The sequence below is a fragment of the Ambystoma mexicanum genome, chromosome 9 (assembly GCF_040938575.1).
Source record: "Ambystoma mexicanum isolate Mex_15411 chromosome 9, UKY_AmexF1_1, whole genome shotgun sequence".
NCBI classification, from domain to species: Eukaryota; Metazoa; Chordata; class Amphibia; order Caudata; family Ambystomatidae; genus Ambystoma; species Ambystoma mexicanum.
In genome coordinates this window covers 674,347,944-674,367,018 of record NC_090931.1, presented here as the reverse complement: position 1 = coordinate 674,367,018, position 19,075 = coordinate 674,347,944, and the positions used below count along the sequence as shown (strand labels likewise).

General features: G+C 47.7%; 1 protein-coding gene across 1 annotated transcript in view; it reads right to left on the bottom strand.

Annotated features, from left to right (window-relative positions):
* CARF (calcium responsive transcription factor) overlaps positions 1-19,075 on the bottom strand; it is a 1,085,705-nt gene that overhangs the window by 678,095 nt on the left and 388,535 nt on the right. The window contains exon 5 of the mRNA XM_069615518.1: positions 17,665-17,794. Within this exon, the coding sequence (XP_069471619.1) occupies positions 17,665-17,794 (130 nt within the window). The remainder of the gene's footprint in view (positions 1-17,664; positions 17,795-19,075) is intronic.

The following is a 19,075-nucleotide window of genomic DNA, read 5'->3' as shown; positions in this document are numbered from 1 at the left end:
TATTACACACAAGAATCAAAAGGCATCTGACAAGGGCCCCGGAGTGAGAAGTTTTACGCTGATGCCAATAGGACACCAGCTCCAGCCTATCAGGTTGGTTTGAAAGTTTGACTGTCGGATAAGAACCTGAGGATACCTGGCAAAAGAAAGTTGTTACCTAGGTTTATTGGTCCTTATGTGGTAACTGGGATCGGGAATCAAGCTGCTGTCCGTTTGGATCTCCCGGCCCGTTGGCGGGTGCATCCGTTCTTTCATGTCTCTCTGATTAAACCATGTTTGCCTTCTACACGATTGCCTGTCCGCCCTCTGGCAGTGTCTGTCAGGGGCTCTGATGAGAAAGAGGCGATTGCCATTTTGGACATGAAAATGCGTTCAGGTAAGTCTTTTTATCTGGTTGACTGGAAAGGCTATGGTCCGGAGGACAGGTCTGGGAGCCTTTATCTAACATTCACACTCCAGACCCGTTACGTCGTTTCCATGCCAGGATGGGTGTGGTGGACACTTTGGGGGATGGCACTGTCATGCCTGCCAAGTCATTTCCCCCGGTCCAGAGGTCAAACCCACATGGACAGGACTGCAAGGGAGGCATTATGCATATAGGACGGCAGCCATGCTGTTCTTTTCGCGTTGGCGGCTCTTTGACTCTCTCCCTGGAAAGAGGTGCTTACTGCGGGGACGCCGTTAATGAATCACGTGTTGTTCCTAGTTTCAACTTGTCACGTGGGTTCAGGACCAACATATTTAGAGGCACGCCGGGTGAGGCTCACTGCTTCTGATTAGTGTAAATTCTTGGTCGAAGCTGTGGATACTGTGGATCCGTCTCGTCACCTAATGTCCAGTTCTTCTCTTTTCAAGCGGACTTCGGAGCAACCAGCTGTCCTTCAATTCTTTCCGTGTTGTGTTTCCAAGCAGACTACGAAGCAACCAGCTGTCCTTCAATTCTTTCCGCGTTGTGTTTCCAAGCGGACTACGAAGCAACCAGCTGTCCTTCATTCCTTTCCGCGTTGCGTTCAAAGCGGACTACGAACCAACCAACTGTCTTTGCTTTCCTTCCACGTAGCATCTCCAAGCGGAGATTAAGAGGACGTTGGTTCTCTCGATCATGTATTACCAAGCGGATTGCAAAGTAAGCAGCTATTTCCACAACATTTACCTCCAAGCGGACAGACTCTGACTTACCTTAGGACTCTTCCTACTATTCTGCCAGTAGGACTCAGTTGTTTTCTTTTCTTTCGAGTGCATGCAATGGCGAATGGAACTAATTGCCTATACGCACTTCCCAAGGGCGTTGGATTTATAATCTCCAGAGCAGATTACAGAGTTCCGTCATCACTACCTTGAACTTTGGGTTACTTCATTTATTTTTGGTCTTTCCATATGTGCACTGAACTTTGTGGACGCTATCCAGGGGTGCACCAACCCAGTCCTAGTGCGACCCACATGTCGTGCGGGCACTAGTTTCCTTACTAACTTCCCTTTCCCTGGTTGTTGTTTCTTTTGGAGTTCCTTTGTACTAATCTACCCTGGATCCTCTTTGCTTGACTCAAAACACCAAGAGGTTAGTGGTTCTTTGGGATTACGTGATAGTGTTGTCATCAAATGAGGATAGACACTGAATGTTGTCTTTTTCTTATACAGCTGGGCGTGTGTTTTTGTGTTTCGTGCCCTTTCAATTGATTCATCGCTCTGACTGTAATACTCTTATCAGCCAGAAGGAGATTCATCAATTGGAAGGTCTTAATTCATTTTAAGCAAGACCATCTCCATCAGAGTCCGTCATTTGTGCCACTGATAGGAAGATATTGAATCTACAGGGTAACTGGTCAATTCAACCTGTATCCTTTTTATGGCCCAGGTGAGTTCTGCCTTAACCATATTTCCAGTTACCGTAAGTCTGACATTTTGAGATAAAACTGTGCCAAATGCATGATCGGAGAGGTCTGCTTCAACTATGTAGGCTTTAGAGGGATCCGGTAGGTGCAATGCTGTGGCCATGGAGAACGCAGTCTTTAATTTGTCGAAAGCGCCTTGAGTGTATTCTTACCAGGTGAACTTCTCATCTTTCTTTAGAAGTGCTGTTAATGGGAGCAAAATCTGTGAATATGTAGCTATAAATCGCCTATAAAATTTGGCAAAACCCAGGAATTGCTGAAGTTCTTTCGTGGTCTTCGGTACAGGGCATTCTAGGACTGCATCTATTTTTCGTGGATCCATCTCCACTTGATTGGGGCACAGGATGTACCCCAAGTATGGTACTTGTTTTTGATGGAACAAACACTTGGACGCCTTTGCATATAATTGGTGTTTCCTTAATATGGGGAGGACGGCTTTCACATGTTGTATGTGTTCTACCAATGACAGAGAGAACACCAGGATGTCGTATAGGTAGATGACTACAAATACGTCCAGGATGCTTCGGAGGATGTCATTCAGAAAGAACTGGAATGCTGCTGGGGCATTACAAAGCCTGAAGGGCATAACACAGTACTTGAAATGACCAAACTTAGTGCGAAAATTGGTCTTCCATTAGTCTCCCTTGGCTACTCTAACAAGATTGTATGCGCCCCTGAGGTCCAGTTTTATGTAGTCTTTGCTGAGACGGGCCTGATCAATCAAGACTTGGATTAATGGGAGAGGCCAACTGATTTTAAGAGTAACGTAATTCAATTGACCTTATTCCACACAAGGTCTCAATTCAGTGTCATCCTTTTTTGGTATGAAGAATATGGGTGCCCCAGCAGGAGAGGTGGAGTTCTGTATGAATCCCTTCTTTAGGTTGTCATCTATGTAGTTTTTAAGGCTCAGGTTTTCTTTTTCAGTAAGAGCATAAGTTCTTCCATAGGGAATAGCTGCTCCAGGTTACAAATTGATCTGACAATCATAGGCTCGGTACAGTGGTAAGTTATTGGCTTCAGTAGGGTCTTAAACCTTGTAGAAGTCTTGATATTCTAATGGAAGACCAGTGACTGATGTGCCTGCTACTCACAGAGGTATCTCAGCTCCCTGAACCGGTTGTGGACAACTGAAAGGACAGTGATCACCCTGAAATGTTAATACCCTTTGCCTCCAATTGATGTGGGGGTGGTGGAACACAAGTCATGGAATACCCAGAATGATCTGAAAATTGAGAGCTGAGATGGCATCAAAGGTTAGAGTCTCCTTATGTCTCGTAGAACAGATCATATGCAAGGGAATGTTTTGATGAGTAATGGGACCGGAGGTTAATGCTGATCCATCAACTGAGATAATAGGTTTACTGTACCGTTTTGGTAGTAATGGGATACTCTGTGATTCGGTAAACTTAAGGTCAAGGAACTTCCCATTGACGCCACTGTCTATCATAGCGAAGTATTACTCCCAATATATGTGTGGAATCCTTAAGTAGGACTTCAATGATGAAATGTTGGGTCATGGAACGGTTATTGTTCTTTAAATGGGAGAACCGTTTTAGACTCGTCATCTGGGCCCTTCGGATAGACAAGTTATTTTGTTTCCCGCACCTCTGACAGGTATTTTGGGGCATTTCCAAACTGAATAAGCTGGATCCCCACAGTAATATCAAAGGTTCCCTTTCCTTCTTCTTTCCCGTTCAGCTGAGGACACAGGCCCTCGCGTACTACCCAGTTGCATGGGTTCACTGTCTGATGGAGGGAGTGGAGTGTCTTCCCGGAAGGGGTTGCATTTCCATTCGGTATGCCTCCTCTCAGCCTTCCTTTCACCCCATCGCCAGTCTATTTGTATCACAAGCGTGATGTAGTCCTTGAGCTGTGAAGGGGGTTGGCCAAATCTGTCTGAGGGTATCCCTAAACTCTTCTCTCAATCCTTTATAGAATATAGTCAATTGGAATTCCTCAGGCCAAGTGGTTTGGGCTGCCAGGTTCTGAAATTGTGTGATGTACGCTAATAAGTCCTTGCTGCCTTGTCGTATGTCAATTAGTTTCTGATTGACTGCGTGGCATAATGACGATCAAACATTGATTGGAATGCTTCATGGAATTGATCATAGTTTTGTAACAAGGGGTCATTGTTATCGATTAGAGGGGTTACCCAGGCTAATGCATTCTTCCCTACATTTAATAGAATAAAAGAGACCTTAGCCTGATGAGAGTGGTACAACTGAGGCCTGTTCTGGAAATGTATACAGCATTGCATCAGGAAGGGCTTGAATTCTCTAGGGTCTCCACTGTACTTCATGGGCATGGAAGGAGACTGGATGTTTGAACCCATTCCTGCCAGTTGTAGTGTGGCAGGAGTGAGTACAGAGCAGTTATCCCCCTCTGTGCTCCGTCTGCTAGAAGGACAGCTTCCTTCAACGGGTGCCCAGGGTGTACGGACTATGGGTGTTTTATCAATCATGACGTCTATCTTTCCTTGTAAAACTTTAACAGCTTGGTAGAGGACAGCGTTCTCTTGCTGGGAAGTGGCTACCTCTGCTTGTAGTTTGTGCAACTTCCAGTGACAATTCCGTAAACAACCCAAGCATGGTCTGGGAGAGTATAAGGTCTTGCAATCTGTCAGATAGTAAATTGATCACTGACCTTGAATCTCAGGAACCACGTAGCGAGTACTCCTTGGAGATAAAAGCGAACAGAACACTGATAATGAAACAGAGTTTCAAGTTCCCTTCCCTCCCCAAGTATGGGGGGCTCTAGGATAGGAGATGGGATGTTCACTTCTCTCTTAGGCAGTAGTCAATATGGAACAAAGACTTGGTGCTTTGTGTTGACGGGATGTGACAGTCGGTGCTGGAAGACTCAACAAACACTATAAGATGAATGTTACAACATATGTCAGTCTCCCTCCCCCTTACTGAATGTGATTTACCTGAATTGGGAAAGTGGATAACTGGAACTCGGCAAGGGGTCGTTAGTCTTCACTTAGCCAATCCAACTAAAAAGGCCTGTAGGCATGCTCATCCAAAGTAACAGTCCCAACAAATGAAAATAACTCAAAAACTAAATACCTTCTAAATACCTAATACCTGAAAGGCCATTGAATGGAAACCAAAGTCCGAAGAGCAGGCTCAGCAAGTCCCTGGTCCTGGAACTGAATGTTTGCAAGAAGCCGGGCCCTCGTTTAAGCTCCTTCTTATACCTTCATCGTCGCTACAAAACATGCTCATTCCCGTGTGGTGGAGGAACACCCCAGGAATGTCTGAGGGGCAGGAACTGAAGCCCTGATCTGCAGCACACACTCCTAAAAGCGACCAGTGAATTTATGATGATTGAGAAACCCAGTCCTCGGGTGTGTGAACTCTATTTTTAATGATCAAACCGATGGGTATATTTTGTATAAGAGTGGTCGCGTGCATTGGAATAGCACGTTTTTGAAAGTCTCCGATCCCTTTCGTTGTCAATTAGCAAACAGATGGGAATACTTTGTAGCAGAGTGGTCGCGTCTGACAAACACATTTTCGAAGGTCTCCGAACAATGAACCATGCAATTAAAGCCAAACAAACAAATACTGAACTACAGAGGAAGTGAAAATGGACCATAAGCAAAGAGCTCATTATTGAATACCGGACTGAATTTAAATCCTTGCTACCAAACAGAATTAAAACTTTTGGAACCCAGAAGGAGGGAGAAAACTTTAATGGTTTGCTTGGATTTATATGTTGAAGTGAAAAAAGGTATATAACTCAAAACAAACAACAGTATGCTGAAATCCTGATAAACAGTGGAATGTTCAACCTGTATGCAAGCTGCAAATTCACAGACAAAATATTTAAAACAAAAATGACTGAACTAGGGGGGGGGGGGCGCTTGTGAGCCCGACCAAGATGCCCGCAAGCCCGTGAAGCTCCTTCACACCCCGAACATCCTGTTGTTAATCCGGCGTTCTCCGTGGTGTAAAGAGGAAGCCCCCTGCGGGGGTCTCTGCCCGATAGTGCTGTGAGTTGAGGAAGGCGACTCTGGGCAGAAAGCAGAGCTGAATCGAGTGGAAACGGCGGCTGCGATGCGGCGGTTGTGGCCTGGTGCAGTGAGGAGGAGGAGGGGCGGTGCTCCGACCCCGTTGCCGGTGAACAGCGCCTACCTGTGTGGAGCTGCGCCCCGGGGTTCGAGCTTGCCGGAGGTGGAGGAGGAGGAGGAGGCGTGCGGCGGACCCTCGGGGGTGAGGTGCCTTGGAGCGGTGTCGGCAGAGGTGTAGTCCCGTGACCACCTGGTACCCCCCCACCCCCGTGGACCATTGGTGCTGGCGGAGTGGCGGGGGAGTGCCCGCTGATCGCTGCAGGAGCCTGGTGTGCTGGGCCGGCAAAAGCTGCGGGTGGACGGACGAAGAGCAGTGGGCCACGGGCACGCATTCTGAGTGCCGCGGCGGCCTCCGTCTCCTGTTGAACGCCGTGCGATATGGGCCTCCAAGCCGGGAGGGCGAGGCAGCAGCTGGCGGCTCATCCTGTGGGATAGATTGGACGGCGTGGGACCCCTCGGTGCCTTGGCCCCTCGGGGGGCAGATCAGGGTGGCCTCCAGAGTCTATGTGGATGCTGTGTGAGCGGACAGGAGGAATGTAGGGCCTGCGCAGTTCCTCCCAATCCCTGTCCTGTGGAGATGTGTTGTGGGATCTTGGCCCTGCTGTCTAGTGGGGAGTGCCGACAGTTCGGAGTGTGGGGTGCCCAGCCTTCCTGACTTTAGTGCACCCGGCGACAGGACCCTACATTAGAGATCAGCGGTGGTGCTGGCGGGGGCTGCAGCTGGGGGGCGCCATCGTATCTGCAGCGCCCGAGTGCTCCTGCTGGCTGCCTCTTGGGAATATATTCGCCCCCTGGTGTATGCGCCCGTGCGCGGGTTGACTTTGGGGGAAGGACTATTTTTTTAATTTTTTTGTTGCACCTGCGCGAGGGGCCCTTGCCTTAAGGCCTGGTGTGGGGGTCTGGTCTGGTCGCCTCTGCTGTGCATACGGGACACCCTGTCTGGAGCTGGATCACTCCTACCGCGCCAGCCATGTCTAAGTCTGGGAAAGGGGGCAAAAATCAGGCTAAACTGAATTTTGAGACGCCCGTGCGGCCTAAGGACTGTGTTGCAATGAATGTAAATGCGGGGTCCCACGCCGCGGAAATGGGTCCGGACCCGGCAACCGCCTTTCAGGACATTAAAGTCATGCTCACGCAGTTGCAGTCGGGAATCCAGTCCCTGGACGGTAAGCTGGACACTCTGACTTGCAAGGTGGACCAGATGCAGGTCCGCCTGGATCGGCACGGGGAGCGACTGGATGAAGCGGAAGGACGCCTTGCAGGCGTGGAGGGAACGGCGGTAACAGTGACGGGCGAAATGTCTGAGGTTAGGAGAGCCTTAAAGGAACTCAGAGAGAAGCAAGAAGATTTGGAGTCGCGGTCACGTTGGAATAAAATTCGTATTGTTGGCCTGTCGGAGTCGGGAAATCAGGGGAACATGGAGTTGTTGGTGGAGGACATACTTCGAGAAACGTTGGGCTCTGAGGGCTTCTCCTCGGTGTGTTTGGTCGAAAGGGCTCATAGGATTCCAAGTAGACGGAGACCGATTCCAGGTGCCCCTCCTCGCCCGTTGATAGCACGGTTACTGAACTATCGGGACAGGGACACGGCACTTAGGAAGGCTAGGGAGAAAGGCGCCTTGTCGTACAAAGGTGACGCTATCAGACTATTCCCGGACTTCTCAGATAAGGTGCAGGCGGCCAGAAAAACCTTTATCGACGTCAAGAAGAGGATGAGGGTAAGGGGCCTGAAATACGCCATGCTGTTTCCGGCTAAATTATGGGTGGTGCATGAGGGCAAATCGTTTTTTTTTCAAACTCCAGAGGAGGCATCCACTTTCCTCGACATGTTGCCGCAGTCACCTAGGCCGCGGGTAGATGGTCATTGAATGGGCTCGGACAGAGTACGATCTCCTGTTGTAGAAGTTACTTGTGTCATTGGGGGCTTCCTCTGAGCGTGGAGGTACTTACCTTGGTGGGGTGCGGGGAGGGTCGGGCTCCTGGCTGCTCCCGTTGCGAAAGCTGGGTGGGTTTAATTTGATAGGGGTAGGGGAGCCGGAATGTTGGGGTCTTCGGCATGGTGGGTGGGGATTTGGAGTTGTCAGTGGGGTTAATGGAGTGGTGGGATTGGGTTGGGGGGGAGTCACCGGCAGGTTGGGGGGTTGCAGGTAGAATGGGGGAGGATGGGGGGCGCTGGGGGGGTTGGTGGTACACATGGGTGGTTGGGGTGCCTGGGGGGCTGCGTGGAGGTGGGTTAGTAGGGTTCTAATGTTCTCAAATGGCGACGCTGAACTGTATGACTTGGAACGTCAGGGGCCTGAATAGTTGGCCCAAATGTCGGAAAGTTCTACACTACTTGGAGCGACATAGGGTGGGGGTGGCTTTTCTTCAGGAGACCCACTTAACCGCGGCCACCGAGTCTATGTTCGGTAAGGGTTGGGGTACCCACAATGCTTTGCATGCACTATGTAGCTTGTCACTGCCCGGTAACTATGACACCGACTACTGTGCCCCACAGTGCTCTGCACAATGTGCAGAAGCTTTTGCTGGTGACACAGAAACGATGGCGAGGGAATGCTCTGGCAGTCCAAGCAGAAGCCGGCTCCCACAGCAAAAATGGAGGAAGGAAGGTACAACAGGTGTGAGACAAACGACGACTGGACTATAAGCCCACATTGCCAGCACGAGCACCCTGCACACGTTTTACACACAAACAATAGCTGTGAGTAGTTGTTTTATCTTATTTTAGTCTTTTGTGTTAATTTATTGTATTAGTTTGTTGCACTGGTTATTGTGAGACAGGCATGGTATCGATAGACGCACACTCAAAAGTAACAGTTTCAAAACCTTTATTGCAAAACTTTGTTGGGTTGGTGTAATGCCTAACTGGCCCTAACTTTGCGGCCCTAACTCTAAGGGGGTTATTCTAAGGGCCATCGATATCCGTAAGTCGAAAACCAAGGTCTGTCTATGTCAAAACGTATGCTTTCCCTCACTCTTAGACAAAATGTGATCTGGGGTCTTCTTAAAGAAAAATGGTGGCTCAAAAAAAAAATCCAAACCAAGACTGGTTTCAGGTAGCGTTACCATCAGATGTAGTTCTGCCAGTTTCAAAAAAATGGTTCAACTCAAAAGCATTGCCCTCGGAACCTTCCACGTAGGGCTCTTGCAGCAGGTCAATAAAGTTCACCTTGTCTCTGGGTCTCTTGGGGGTCCCTTTCCCAAGCCTCGATCCTTCCAGTTCCAAACAAAAAGACACAGTTCCCGTTAGGCCTCTCAGAGTTCCCTTCTCCAAGTCTAGGCATCTTCTGCAAAGTTCTAAATGTCTCTGTGGGACTCAAGGTTCCCTTACCCAGGACTAGGCCCCTTGGGCCTGAAACAAGAGTTCACTTTGTCAGGATGTACTTTTCAATACACAGTTCTTTCATGGGGAAGTATCACAGACTTTGCAAAAACGCCAGGCTTCAGCTCCTCCCAGGCGCAACCACTCTGACTTCTGACCTCTCTCTTTACACTTTGTACCTTTCTTCTTGCACCTTTTCCCTCTGGTACTTTTTCCACTCTGTTCTTGTTTCTTTTCCACCTTTCTTTCCACTTTGCTGTGCACACCTGCACCTTCTTTCCACTTTCCTTTTCTGCTTTGGTGTCGCTCGTACCCACTTTCCTGCTTGTAACCTTTTTCCTTCTTTCGGGTCGCTCGCACCCTTTGCTTTCCACTCCTTTTAAATTCAATCCTTCTGTCTTTTTCTGTTTTCGTGTCGCTTGCGCACTTTCTCTTTGCTTTTCCTCGCTTTCTTTCTACTTTCCCCTTATCGTGCTGCTTGCATCTTTCATCGCTTCTGCTCCCACTCCAGCCGCCTGCACGCTACTGAGTTTCTCTCTCTCTCTCTCTCTCTCTCTCTCTCTCTTTTAGGAAGCTCACCCAGGTAGCGCAGTGCTGGCGAGCCGTTCCTTTGGATATGTGGGTCGAGGTCAGGGTCTCACCACCTGCCCCTCAGACACACGTCCCAGGGGAACGAGCACTGGTCTGGACACGGCCAGCAGCTTGCAATCCGGCTCCTTGGAGAGACAGCTCCCTCCCACGCTGCAACCGCTCCGACACACCGGGCGAGCGTCTTGGCGTCCCGTTCACCTCCGGTTCTTCCAGGCTTCTCTTGCTGCAGCCTCCTGCTCACTGGCTTCCACGATCCAACCAGCAACCCCAGCTCGCTAATTTTCTTTGGCTGAACCACATCTTTTATACCCTTAGGGTCAAGTGGAGTCAGGTCTGCATGGTTAAGGTGAAGTGCCTGACCATGCGTGACTCTAATAGTGGGACAGCCTAGTGGTGAAATGTAGTAGGCCTCTCTGTGCCTCCCAATGTAATGCCTATGGGTAATCCCTCTTACTCTAGGTCGCCTCTTCCTCGTCCCAGTACAGGTTGGAAAGGGGAATGGGGAGATGGGGATGAGAATAGAAATATCCCATAAAAGCTGAGGGAGAGGTTTTTGATGTATAATGCGGAAAGAGGGAATACCATGTCTCACCTTTAGGCATTCTCCTCCCAATCCACTCTGACACTCCACTCAGGTCATCCTCCTTTGCTTGGCCACTGCTAGGGTCAGGATCCAAAAGTGATGGTCCTTCCCTGGCCACCTGAATGGAAGATCCCGGGGGAGTAGTTGGGAGAATACCGTCAGGTTTCTCACAGTATTTTATTTAGCTACTTTTGTTGCCAAGCCAATCCCATGGGAGGCATGAATATTAGCTTTTGTCTTTAATGTATTGACTTGACTTCTACCCGTTTTGTACTTTAGTATATTATATATTAGCCTACTCTTGCCAAGTCTGCCTACAATGGGACCTACCATCCAGCCTCCCCCAGTGTTCCAACGCACTACAAGTGAACTGGCTATCTCCGGGACACATTGGAAAAACCAGTTTGACAAGCATATTATAGCAATAGGAGGAAAAAACTTTGATGCTGAACACAAGTAGACAATCTTGCTGAACTATATTCGGGTGGAGGGACAGAGAATCTTTGAAAACCTCCCCCAGATACACATAGAAGAAGGGGCAAGTGATGCTCAGGGCATTAATCAAGGAGCATGTCCTAGAGAAGCAATGTGGGCCCAAGGGGCACATTGATCTGTTTTTTTCACACAATCAAGGCACCAGTGAAAAGGTAGCATTGTATGTAGCAGAGATGTACAGCCTAGCTAAAGACAGTGACTCTGCCCTTTGAATGAGAACTCAATCAAAGACTAAATTGCCAAAGAGTGTGCTGCTGTTACAGCAAAAAGCTGAAGGAAAAGCTTGTTTTTGTGAAGGCCCTCACCTTAGAACAATCCACCAGCATGGTCAAGCATTGTCCGTCTGCGATAAAGGGGGGGGGGGGGGGTGGAATCAGCCAGTTAGATCCAAGGAATCTTGCACTATGATGGTCCAGAACACCAGAAGCAGCGACACCAGGGAAGTGCTGAACACAGGTTGCCAAATGAGAGGAAGAGGTATGCATGTTTTGCATGTCGGGAGCGGAGCACATGGCCAATAATTGTACTACGATAAGAAGGGTCACATGTTATAAGTACAAGAGAGGGGTCCACATGGCAAGGGTGTGTCAAACCAGCACAGGGTCCATTAGGTACCTAGATATAGAAACACCAAGTCAATGAAGAAATTAGCGATCTTCTGATAATACTGTGGATGAGGAAGATGTGGCTTGCCTGTGGTGTGATTCGAGCATTTTTGGCGAAAAGGTGCAAATGGTGGCTGACTGCGGTCGCGCGATACCAACACATTTCTCACACTTGGCTGTGACCTTGGGGGATCTGCAGAAACAAAACAACCCCGTAGGCATATGGCATTACCTGTAGACAACCTTGGGTTCTGTATGGCCAATATCGAATTTAAAAGGAAAGAGGGTACATTATAAATTGCATGTGTCCAGGAAGAGAGCCCACCTTCCTGAGCTGACACAATTAGAAAGAACAGAGTGTTAGACCTGACCCCAAGGCACCTAAACCGTTAATGCAGGTGGCTTACACATATGCGATATGTTCCACAAATTGTTCTGGCCTACCCTAGAGTGCCTCAAGGGGTTTAAACATTGTCATGATGCCTACCCCCGGAGCACCAGGCCAGGCCCAGCACCCCCGGGAGCAGGCATCACGCCCCCGGGTAAAAGCCCAGCGGCCCTTTATAGGGGCTCTTTGGACTCTGTCCTGGCGCCGTTGGCACCAGGCTCATGTTGGACATCAGTCCTGGCGCCATAGGCGCCAGGCTCATAAGGGGAAGTGTTTGGTGCACTTACCTGAAGCAGACCATGCTGCACACTCACCTGATGCAGACCATGCTGCATGAAGAACCAAGCCAAAAGAGGCTTAGGAGGGACTATTTTTCTGAAGGAACTATTTTGTTACTTGGGTGGGGCTGTGGAAGAATACTCACCTGGAACTTCTTCCAAGGCTATTTAAGCCACGCCCGGACAGCCACAGGTACTTCGCGTTGTTCTGCATCCCAGCAGCTGAACGCTCACCGTGTCTGCTCCTGCACCTGGACTCCAGCCACGCCCGCCTCGAACTTGGAACACCTGTAAGGGAATAAGAGAAGAGAAAGGTGAAAACCAAGAACTATTTCAACCTTACCTGCATCCGGAATCTTCACGCCAGCATTCCTGAAGGAAGACTTCCATTTAAAAGCACCGCGTTGCCCGCTGCAGCGCCGCGCTTCACTCACCTGTTCCCGAGACGCCGCCCGGCTCCATCGCGGCTCTCAGTGCTGGTCGCCACATCTCTGCACTGCACCTAAGGGAGGGAAGAAGAGACAAAAGGTGAGCAAGGGAACACAAGAGGAAAGCCGAATTTTCAGCCATATTACTTACCGGCTATTCTTGGTGAACCATTCCACATCTCGGGTCGGCGCCACATCTCTGGCAGGTACCGCACCCCGGCCCCTATGGGGAAAGGACAAAAGACATTACTGGGGAATTATGAAGACATTTAGAGGGGTCACCCTCATCACTAACTCACCTGATTTTACCCCGGCAATTTAACCCCTCAACGCATCGCCTTTGTTCTGCACCTGAAATATAGGACAGAAAAAGACAACATAAAAGGAGGCTCACACTTGAACTTTTGCATCTTCATACTTACGGCGTATCGCTCAGTAAAGTCAAGTGGATTTGCCAGCGCCATTCTGAAAACCAGTGAAGTAACTGGACGAACGCGCGCCCCTGCACCAGAAGCAGGATGGAGAGTTCATCCTTCCAAACCATAAGGTGAGCTTAAACCGGGGGTTTTGGAGGAAGTCAGAGAAGAACGAAGGGGGTAAGGGGGGAGCAAGCACATTATTCAGCAGACAGTTAATCCCCTTTCTCATCTGCAGAAGGATATTCCTATGGGCCAGACAAGCAAGATTCGGGGGTCCTGTTCAATCGGTGGTCCGAATTCTGCACATCACGCTTCAAGAGGCCACAGCAACCCAGACCAGACCAGCGCCTCCGTGGGAGCTAGGTGAGCGTTACAAACATAGAATAATACTGAAGAAAGGGGCCACCCTAAATCTACACCTCGTGAGGCCCATCCTACTTATGTTGAGGATGCAACTAAAGAAGGAACTAGATGTCCTATGAGCCAGCAGAATGGATATTGCCCATAGTGATTCCCTACAAACGTAACAGGGCCATAAGAATGTGTGTAGACCTGTGCTCAATCAACTGAAGGATTTGGATGGATCGGCACACCCTCGCCAGAGTCCAAGAGATGCTAGCTCTTCTAGAGAGGGGCTAAATACTTTTTCACCAAGCAACCTATATAGTGACAACCAGCGAAATGATGATTCAAATTATGTAACGTACATCATTTGGAGCCAACAGATTTAGACGAACGTCCTTCAGCCTCACATCAGCCTAGGCAGCATTCCAGTGGGCCATGGAGGGACTGTTTGGAGGCACCACCAATGAGAGGGGTTTCCAAGGCAATATATTAGTGTTTGCCAAAGACAACTTGCAACACTATACTTCAGTTGCACAGGTCTTAAACTCCCCGAAGCACGCTGGTCTCACAATCAAGCGTGAGACATGACAGTTTAGAATAACAGAAGCTACGTATTTGGGCCATGTCATAAGCGCCCATGGTATCCACTCAAAAACTACATCATGAGCGCAGTAGAAGAAATCCCCCATTATGCCAGATAAAGACACCCTGAGCCTTCCTGGGCCTTGCAGAATACTATTAGAAATGTGTCGAGAATTTTGCATTTAGTGCACACCCATGAGTGAAGTACTAAAAAAGCGTGTGAAGTTTAACTGGTTGCATGCACACAAATTAGTATTCAACCAAATTAAAAGCGACATTGCTCTGACCCCGACACTCGGCATGTTCAATCCCTGTGACCACACCATACTCACAACAGATTCCAGCAATTTGGATTCGGTTCCTCTCATAGGCTCTCTGGTGTTCCAAACATCTGGGCTGTGTGAATTGTGGTGCCGTGGTCCCCACAAGATACTCACCCAGAACTGCCTGGCAGGGGTACTAGGCGCTGGAGTGGGAAGGAGGCAACAGTCCTTGCTAAGACCCTGCTAGAGGGGCCAGGACAGAAGTGGCATCACTGAAGAGGAGAGGGGAAAATCAAGACCCCTATAGAGAGAAGAAGGGCAAAAGCAAAGATCCCCTGAAGAGAACAGGGGCAGCAATCCAAGTCCTGTGAAGACATGAGGGGCAAAGAGAGAAAGAAGGTAAAGATGGGACTCCTGAAAAAAAGAGGAGAGAGAGATGAATCAAAGGACTGAGATAAAGAACCAAAGCACAGGACCCAGGTGATCCCTCGCCTAAGAGGCATTGCACCTGGAAGGCAACTACAGTTCCCAGTTTGAGTTTTTGTGTAGGAGGCCATATTGGTTTGTCTACTTGAGTAGACCCTAAGAGAAGACCTCCTTGAATTGATGGACTTTGTTACTTTTGGGAAGTCCTTTAAGTTGGATATATTCACCTCAACATTTTTCTACCTATGGGAAGGACTAAGGGGGTCATTCCAGGTTTGGTGGCATCCCGCCGGTACTTCCGGCGGGATACCAAACGGTATTATCCTTTCCGCAGCCTGATATCCCAGCATTATCAGGATATTACAAGCGCCAGAAATACCAGAAATTCCACATTCCATGGAGTCCCATTGGATGGACTCCATTGGGGGAGATTGATGGTATTTCCAGCCCTGATAATACAGGTGCCGGAAATATCGTCTGGTTAATGCTGGTGGGGGCCTGAGTTACCGCCAGCTCTTGGCTGGCAGTAAGTCATGTAACCCCACCAGTCTGGAATAGTGCCGGCAAATGTCATTACCAGTACTTTTTTCCAGACCGGCAAACTTATAATGAGGCCCTAAGTTTGTTTTATTTATTGTAACATTTGATTTAGCTATTCTGAAAACTCACTTTTCTGGAACATTTGATTCAGGAAAACTTTAAGTTCACCTATTAGTTGTGACAGGTGAGTTTACTTTGGGGGTTTTAATACTTTGGGCACTTTCTTACTTCATAGCTGAAGTGCATCTTAAGTTTCGATTTGTTACTCCGGCCTGGACTTTTAAGTCACTTACGTTTGAACACTTGGCTTTATAGTTTAAACCCTGTTTTGGTTATACCTGCTTAATGAAGTATTTTTTTTTTTTAAATACCCAAAGTCTGAGACCGTTCTGGGGACCATGTTGCCACAGGGCTCAGGGGCATCCCTTATGCTGCTGCACTGAGGGCAATAAGTGATTGTAGCATTCACCTTTCGTATCTTACAGGGAGCATATTAAAATGACTACGAGGCACCGGCATGCCGATGGGCTATAGAGCACATCACACTTTTTTTCTCTAGGGCATCCCCTCCGTTATCTCTCCCAGGATCCAAAAATTGGCATTGTTCCTGCCATAATACAATTTTAATATATAGACTACACTCCAGACCCACAGAATGTTGTAACAGATAGCTGTGTCCTACTGAAGTGGGAGGTGAAATAGGCAGAGGGAGAAGAAGACGCGTGGGCTGCCATCTCACAGGTGACTGTTGGAGCAATCACTGATCAGTTTACGTGGCAGCAGGAATGCACCAAGGACGTTAAACGGCTGAGGATCCACCAATTAGTATCGAGGAATCCACCCTACTGATGCAAGTGAGTAGACTATGAAATGGAGACAGCAGCCAAGCACTGCCTGCCTTGCACAGAGTGGCAAATCCCACATTAACATCTAGCCACTGTTACACCCACTTCAAATTCCAAGCTCGACAGGTGAAAAAGGCTTTGGACATTTATTGGTCCCTTAACAGCTATGACCCCTGAATGTAGGTTTGTATTCATGTTGATGGACTACCACTCTAAGTGGCAGTCTGTGACATGGTCGGAAGATACGACAGCCAGATATGTGGTCCGGTTCTAGGACAACATATTTCAGGAATAAAGATTCCTCTTCATGCTTCCAACAGGCAACAGTGTACAGTTCGCGTCAATCATAACCTAAGATTTCCTAAATAAAGCGCGAGTACGCCATGAAACCATGTTGTTGTATTGCCTAAGAACAAACTTACCAGGAATCCCCAGAAATCCAGGTACTGGAACACAAACATAAACATTGGCCTTTCCGGAGCACCATGTTTGTTATGCGGCAGGCTCATGCAGAGAAAGTGGGTGGTGCTAAGACCCCTATGTATGCCTTTGTTCTCTCTCTCTCTCTCTCTCTCTCTCTCTCTCTTTATGAGTGGGGTCTAGTGGACAAGAAAGAGTAGAAAAGGTATAGGTGAGGGTGAATGTATTAGAGGAGCCTGTATCAAACAGCGTAGTGGTACAGAACTCTCCTAAAATATCATTAGATCACTAACAACTGGACAGAATAGGGAAAGTTAGGAAGTTCCTGAGTGAGTTTAGAGAGCCAGCATTTAGATCATCATCTCTAGCACAGTTGGAGTCAACATTCAGAAGCAGAGAGAGAGAGAGAGAAAGAGAGAGGTCCACATGCCCCACAAAGACAAAAATAAAAACCCTTTAACCATCGCTGTGGCTTGGAGTGATTCTTGTGCCATCTGTGACACAGTGCAGCCAAATGCATACTGAGTTTGCGGAATTGCAGCTAAGAAGCACAGCAGAGAAGGAAGGAGCTGAAAGATGGAAGGAAAGAGTTGATGGGTGGGCTAATTTAAGATTCCACGTAACAACCGGCAAACGTGTGGTATTTTACAAATGATAAACATTAATTTTCACACAGGATTAACCTGCTCAAGCCCTTTTTGAACCGGCAAAAAGACAAGCAACTTGACTGGATTTTCTCACTACCCGATCAGAGAGCATTTACTGGGTCAATTCCACGGTCTCACCAGCACGTTGAACATGTTTAAATCTCCCATTTAATCTGGTAGACCACTTCTTAATTTATTAGAGCTTTTGTTTGAACTTTGAGCTATTTTGTTATTTTCTCCTACTAACCATCACACCCTCCAGTAGGTCAGCGCCTACTGAACTTTGTGGAGCTGGTCAATTTGGTAACCTGCAATCCAGTAAGAAAATGAATATGGTTTGAGAATGATTGAGTTTTACACTTCAGCAATTAATGTCTCTTAATAATGAAAGACCTAAACAAAAATCATTGAAAACAAATTGCTGCAGCGGTATACACCAAAAGAGAACATAAAAAAAGCCTTTTAGGAAAATCACTTATGCCACCGTCTGATAAGCTACACTTGGATGATTGCCTTACCTGGGGGATGTCTTGCATGCCAGCGCAAGAGGTGTTTGTGAATGCAGGACATAGCCATTCCCATTGCCAGAAATAGCGGCCATTGCTACCGTATGCAAGTTCCCATCACTCTCACTTTCGTCTGAAGGTTCTAGAAGGTATAAGAAAAGTAAATCTAAGAACATAATATTTTACCACTTTGTCACGGTGGTAAATACCGGGGTTAGATGTCCGAAACAACCAAGTCAATCTAAGAACATAATGTTTTACCACTTTTTCACGGTGCTAAATACCGGGGTTAGATGTCTGAAACAACCAATGTCTTGCAATTAGAGTCATCTGTGACTGTCAATTAATTTCTTCCATCACCCACCCAGACAGCCATCAGCCACACTGATGTGTCATTGTATCATTCACTGGATAAGGGATGGATGGAGGGTGGTCAAACAGGTCAGCATTTGGCCTAGCATCTCAAAGACACAATGTCAAAAGTATCAACTTCCTACGCTAAAGCATGCTCACCATCCAATAAGTAACGACAAATAAATGTATAGTCAAAACAAGCCAAACTCTTCAAATTATCATTATGTGCCGCAGTAAATGCTAAGCATGTTTACTACACTCATAGCAGCAATAGTAGAGCTCATTCGCACCAGTTAATAGTTTTCACACATAAGCACACAGCTAATAGATTTCCAGTTGATAAAATCGTCTCATAATGGCTTAACGTGGATTTGAAATGCCTCGTCCAGAAAGAGTGGCGTTTCTTCCGAAAAAAACCCATCAAATAACAGTATGTACAAAAGAGAGCAAGAAACCAACCCACACCTTGACTGTTGAAATTAATTTGGTTGGTGCAATTTTAAAACATGCCCTAATCATAGAGGCTCATGAAAACATCAGTGAAGAAACCAATTGGGCCGTAATAGGTTATGTTTTAAATGTTGCATTCAAAAAGGCTGGGATGTTTCTTTTTCAGTTGCTTGTCAGGAGTGTGGTGATCCTATTTCTCCTTCAGGAGAAGCACCCACGCATCTTTCAATCAGGAGTTCATATCCGTGGTTAAAACGTTGAGACACAAGTGTGTTACAAGTTTGGCGGTCTGGTAAAAAAGTCCTGTTATTTCCGTATAACAGCACTTTTCCAGACCACCAAACTACAGGTTTTCTGGTGGGGGTCACAGATCTAGCGCCAGCCAAGAGCTGGAGGTAAATCAGGCCCACACCAGCAAACAGCCGCCGGTATTTCTGGCACTGTTATTAGCAGTGCCGGAAATGCCGGCAATCCCCCGCATGCAGCCATGGAATGGGGATTTACCGGTGTTCCCACTGCCCATAATATCCCAATAATACTGGGATATCAGGTGGCAGGAACGGTAATACAGTTTTCCGGTATCCTGCCGGAATTAGCAGCAAACATGTTAGTCCAGCAA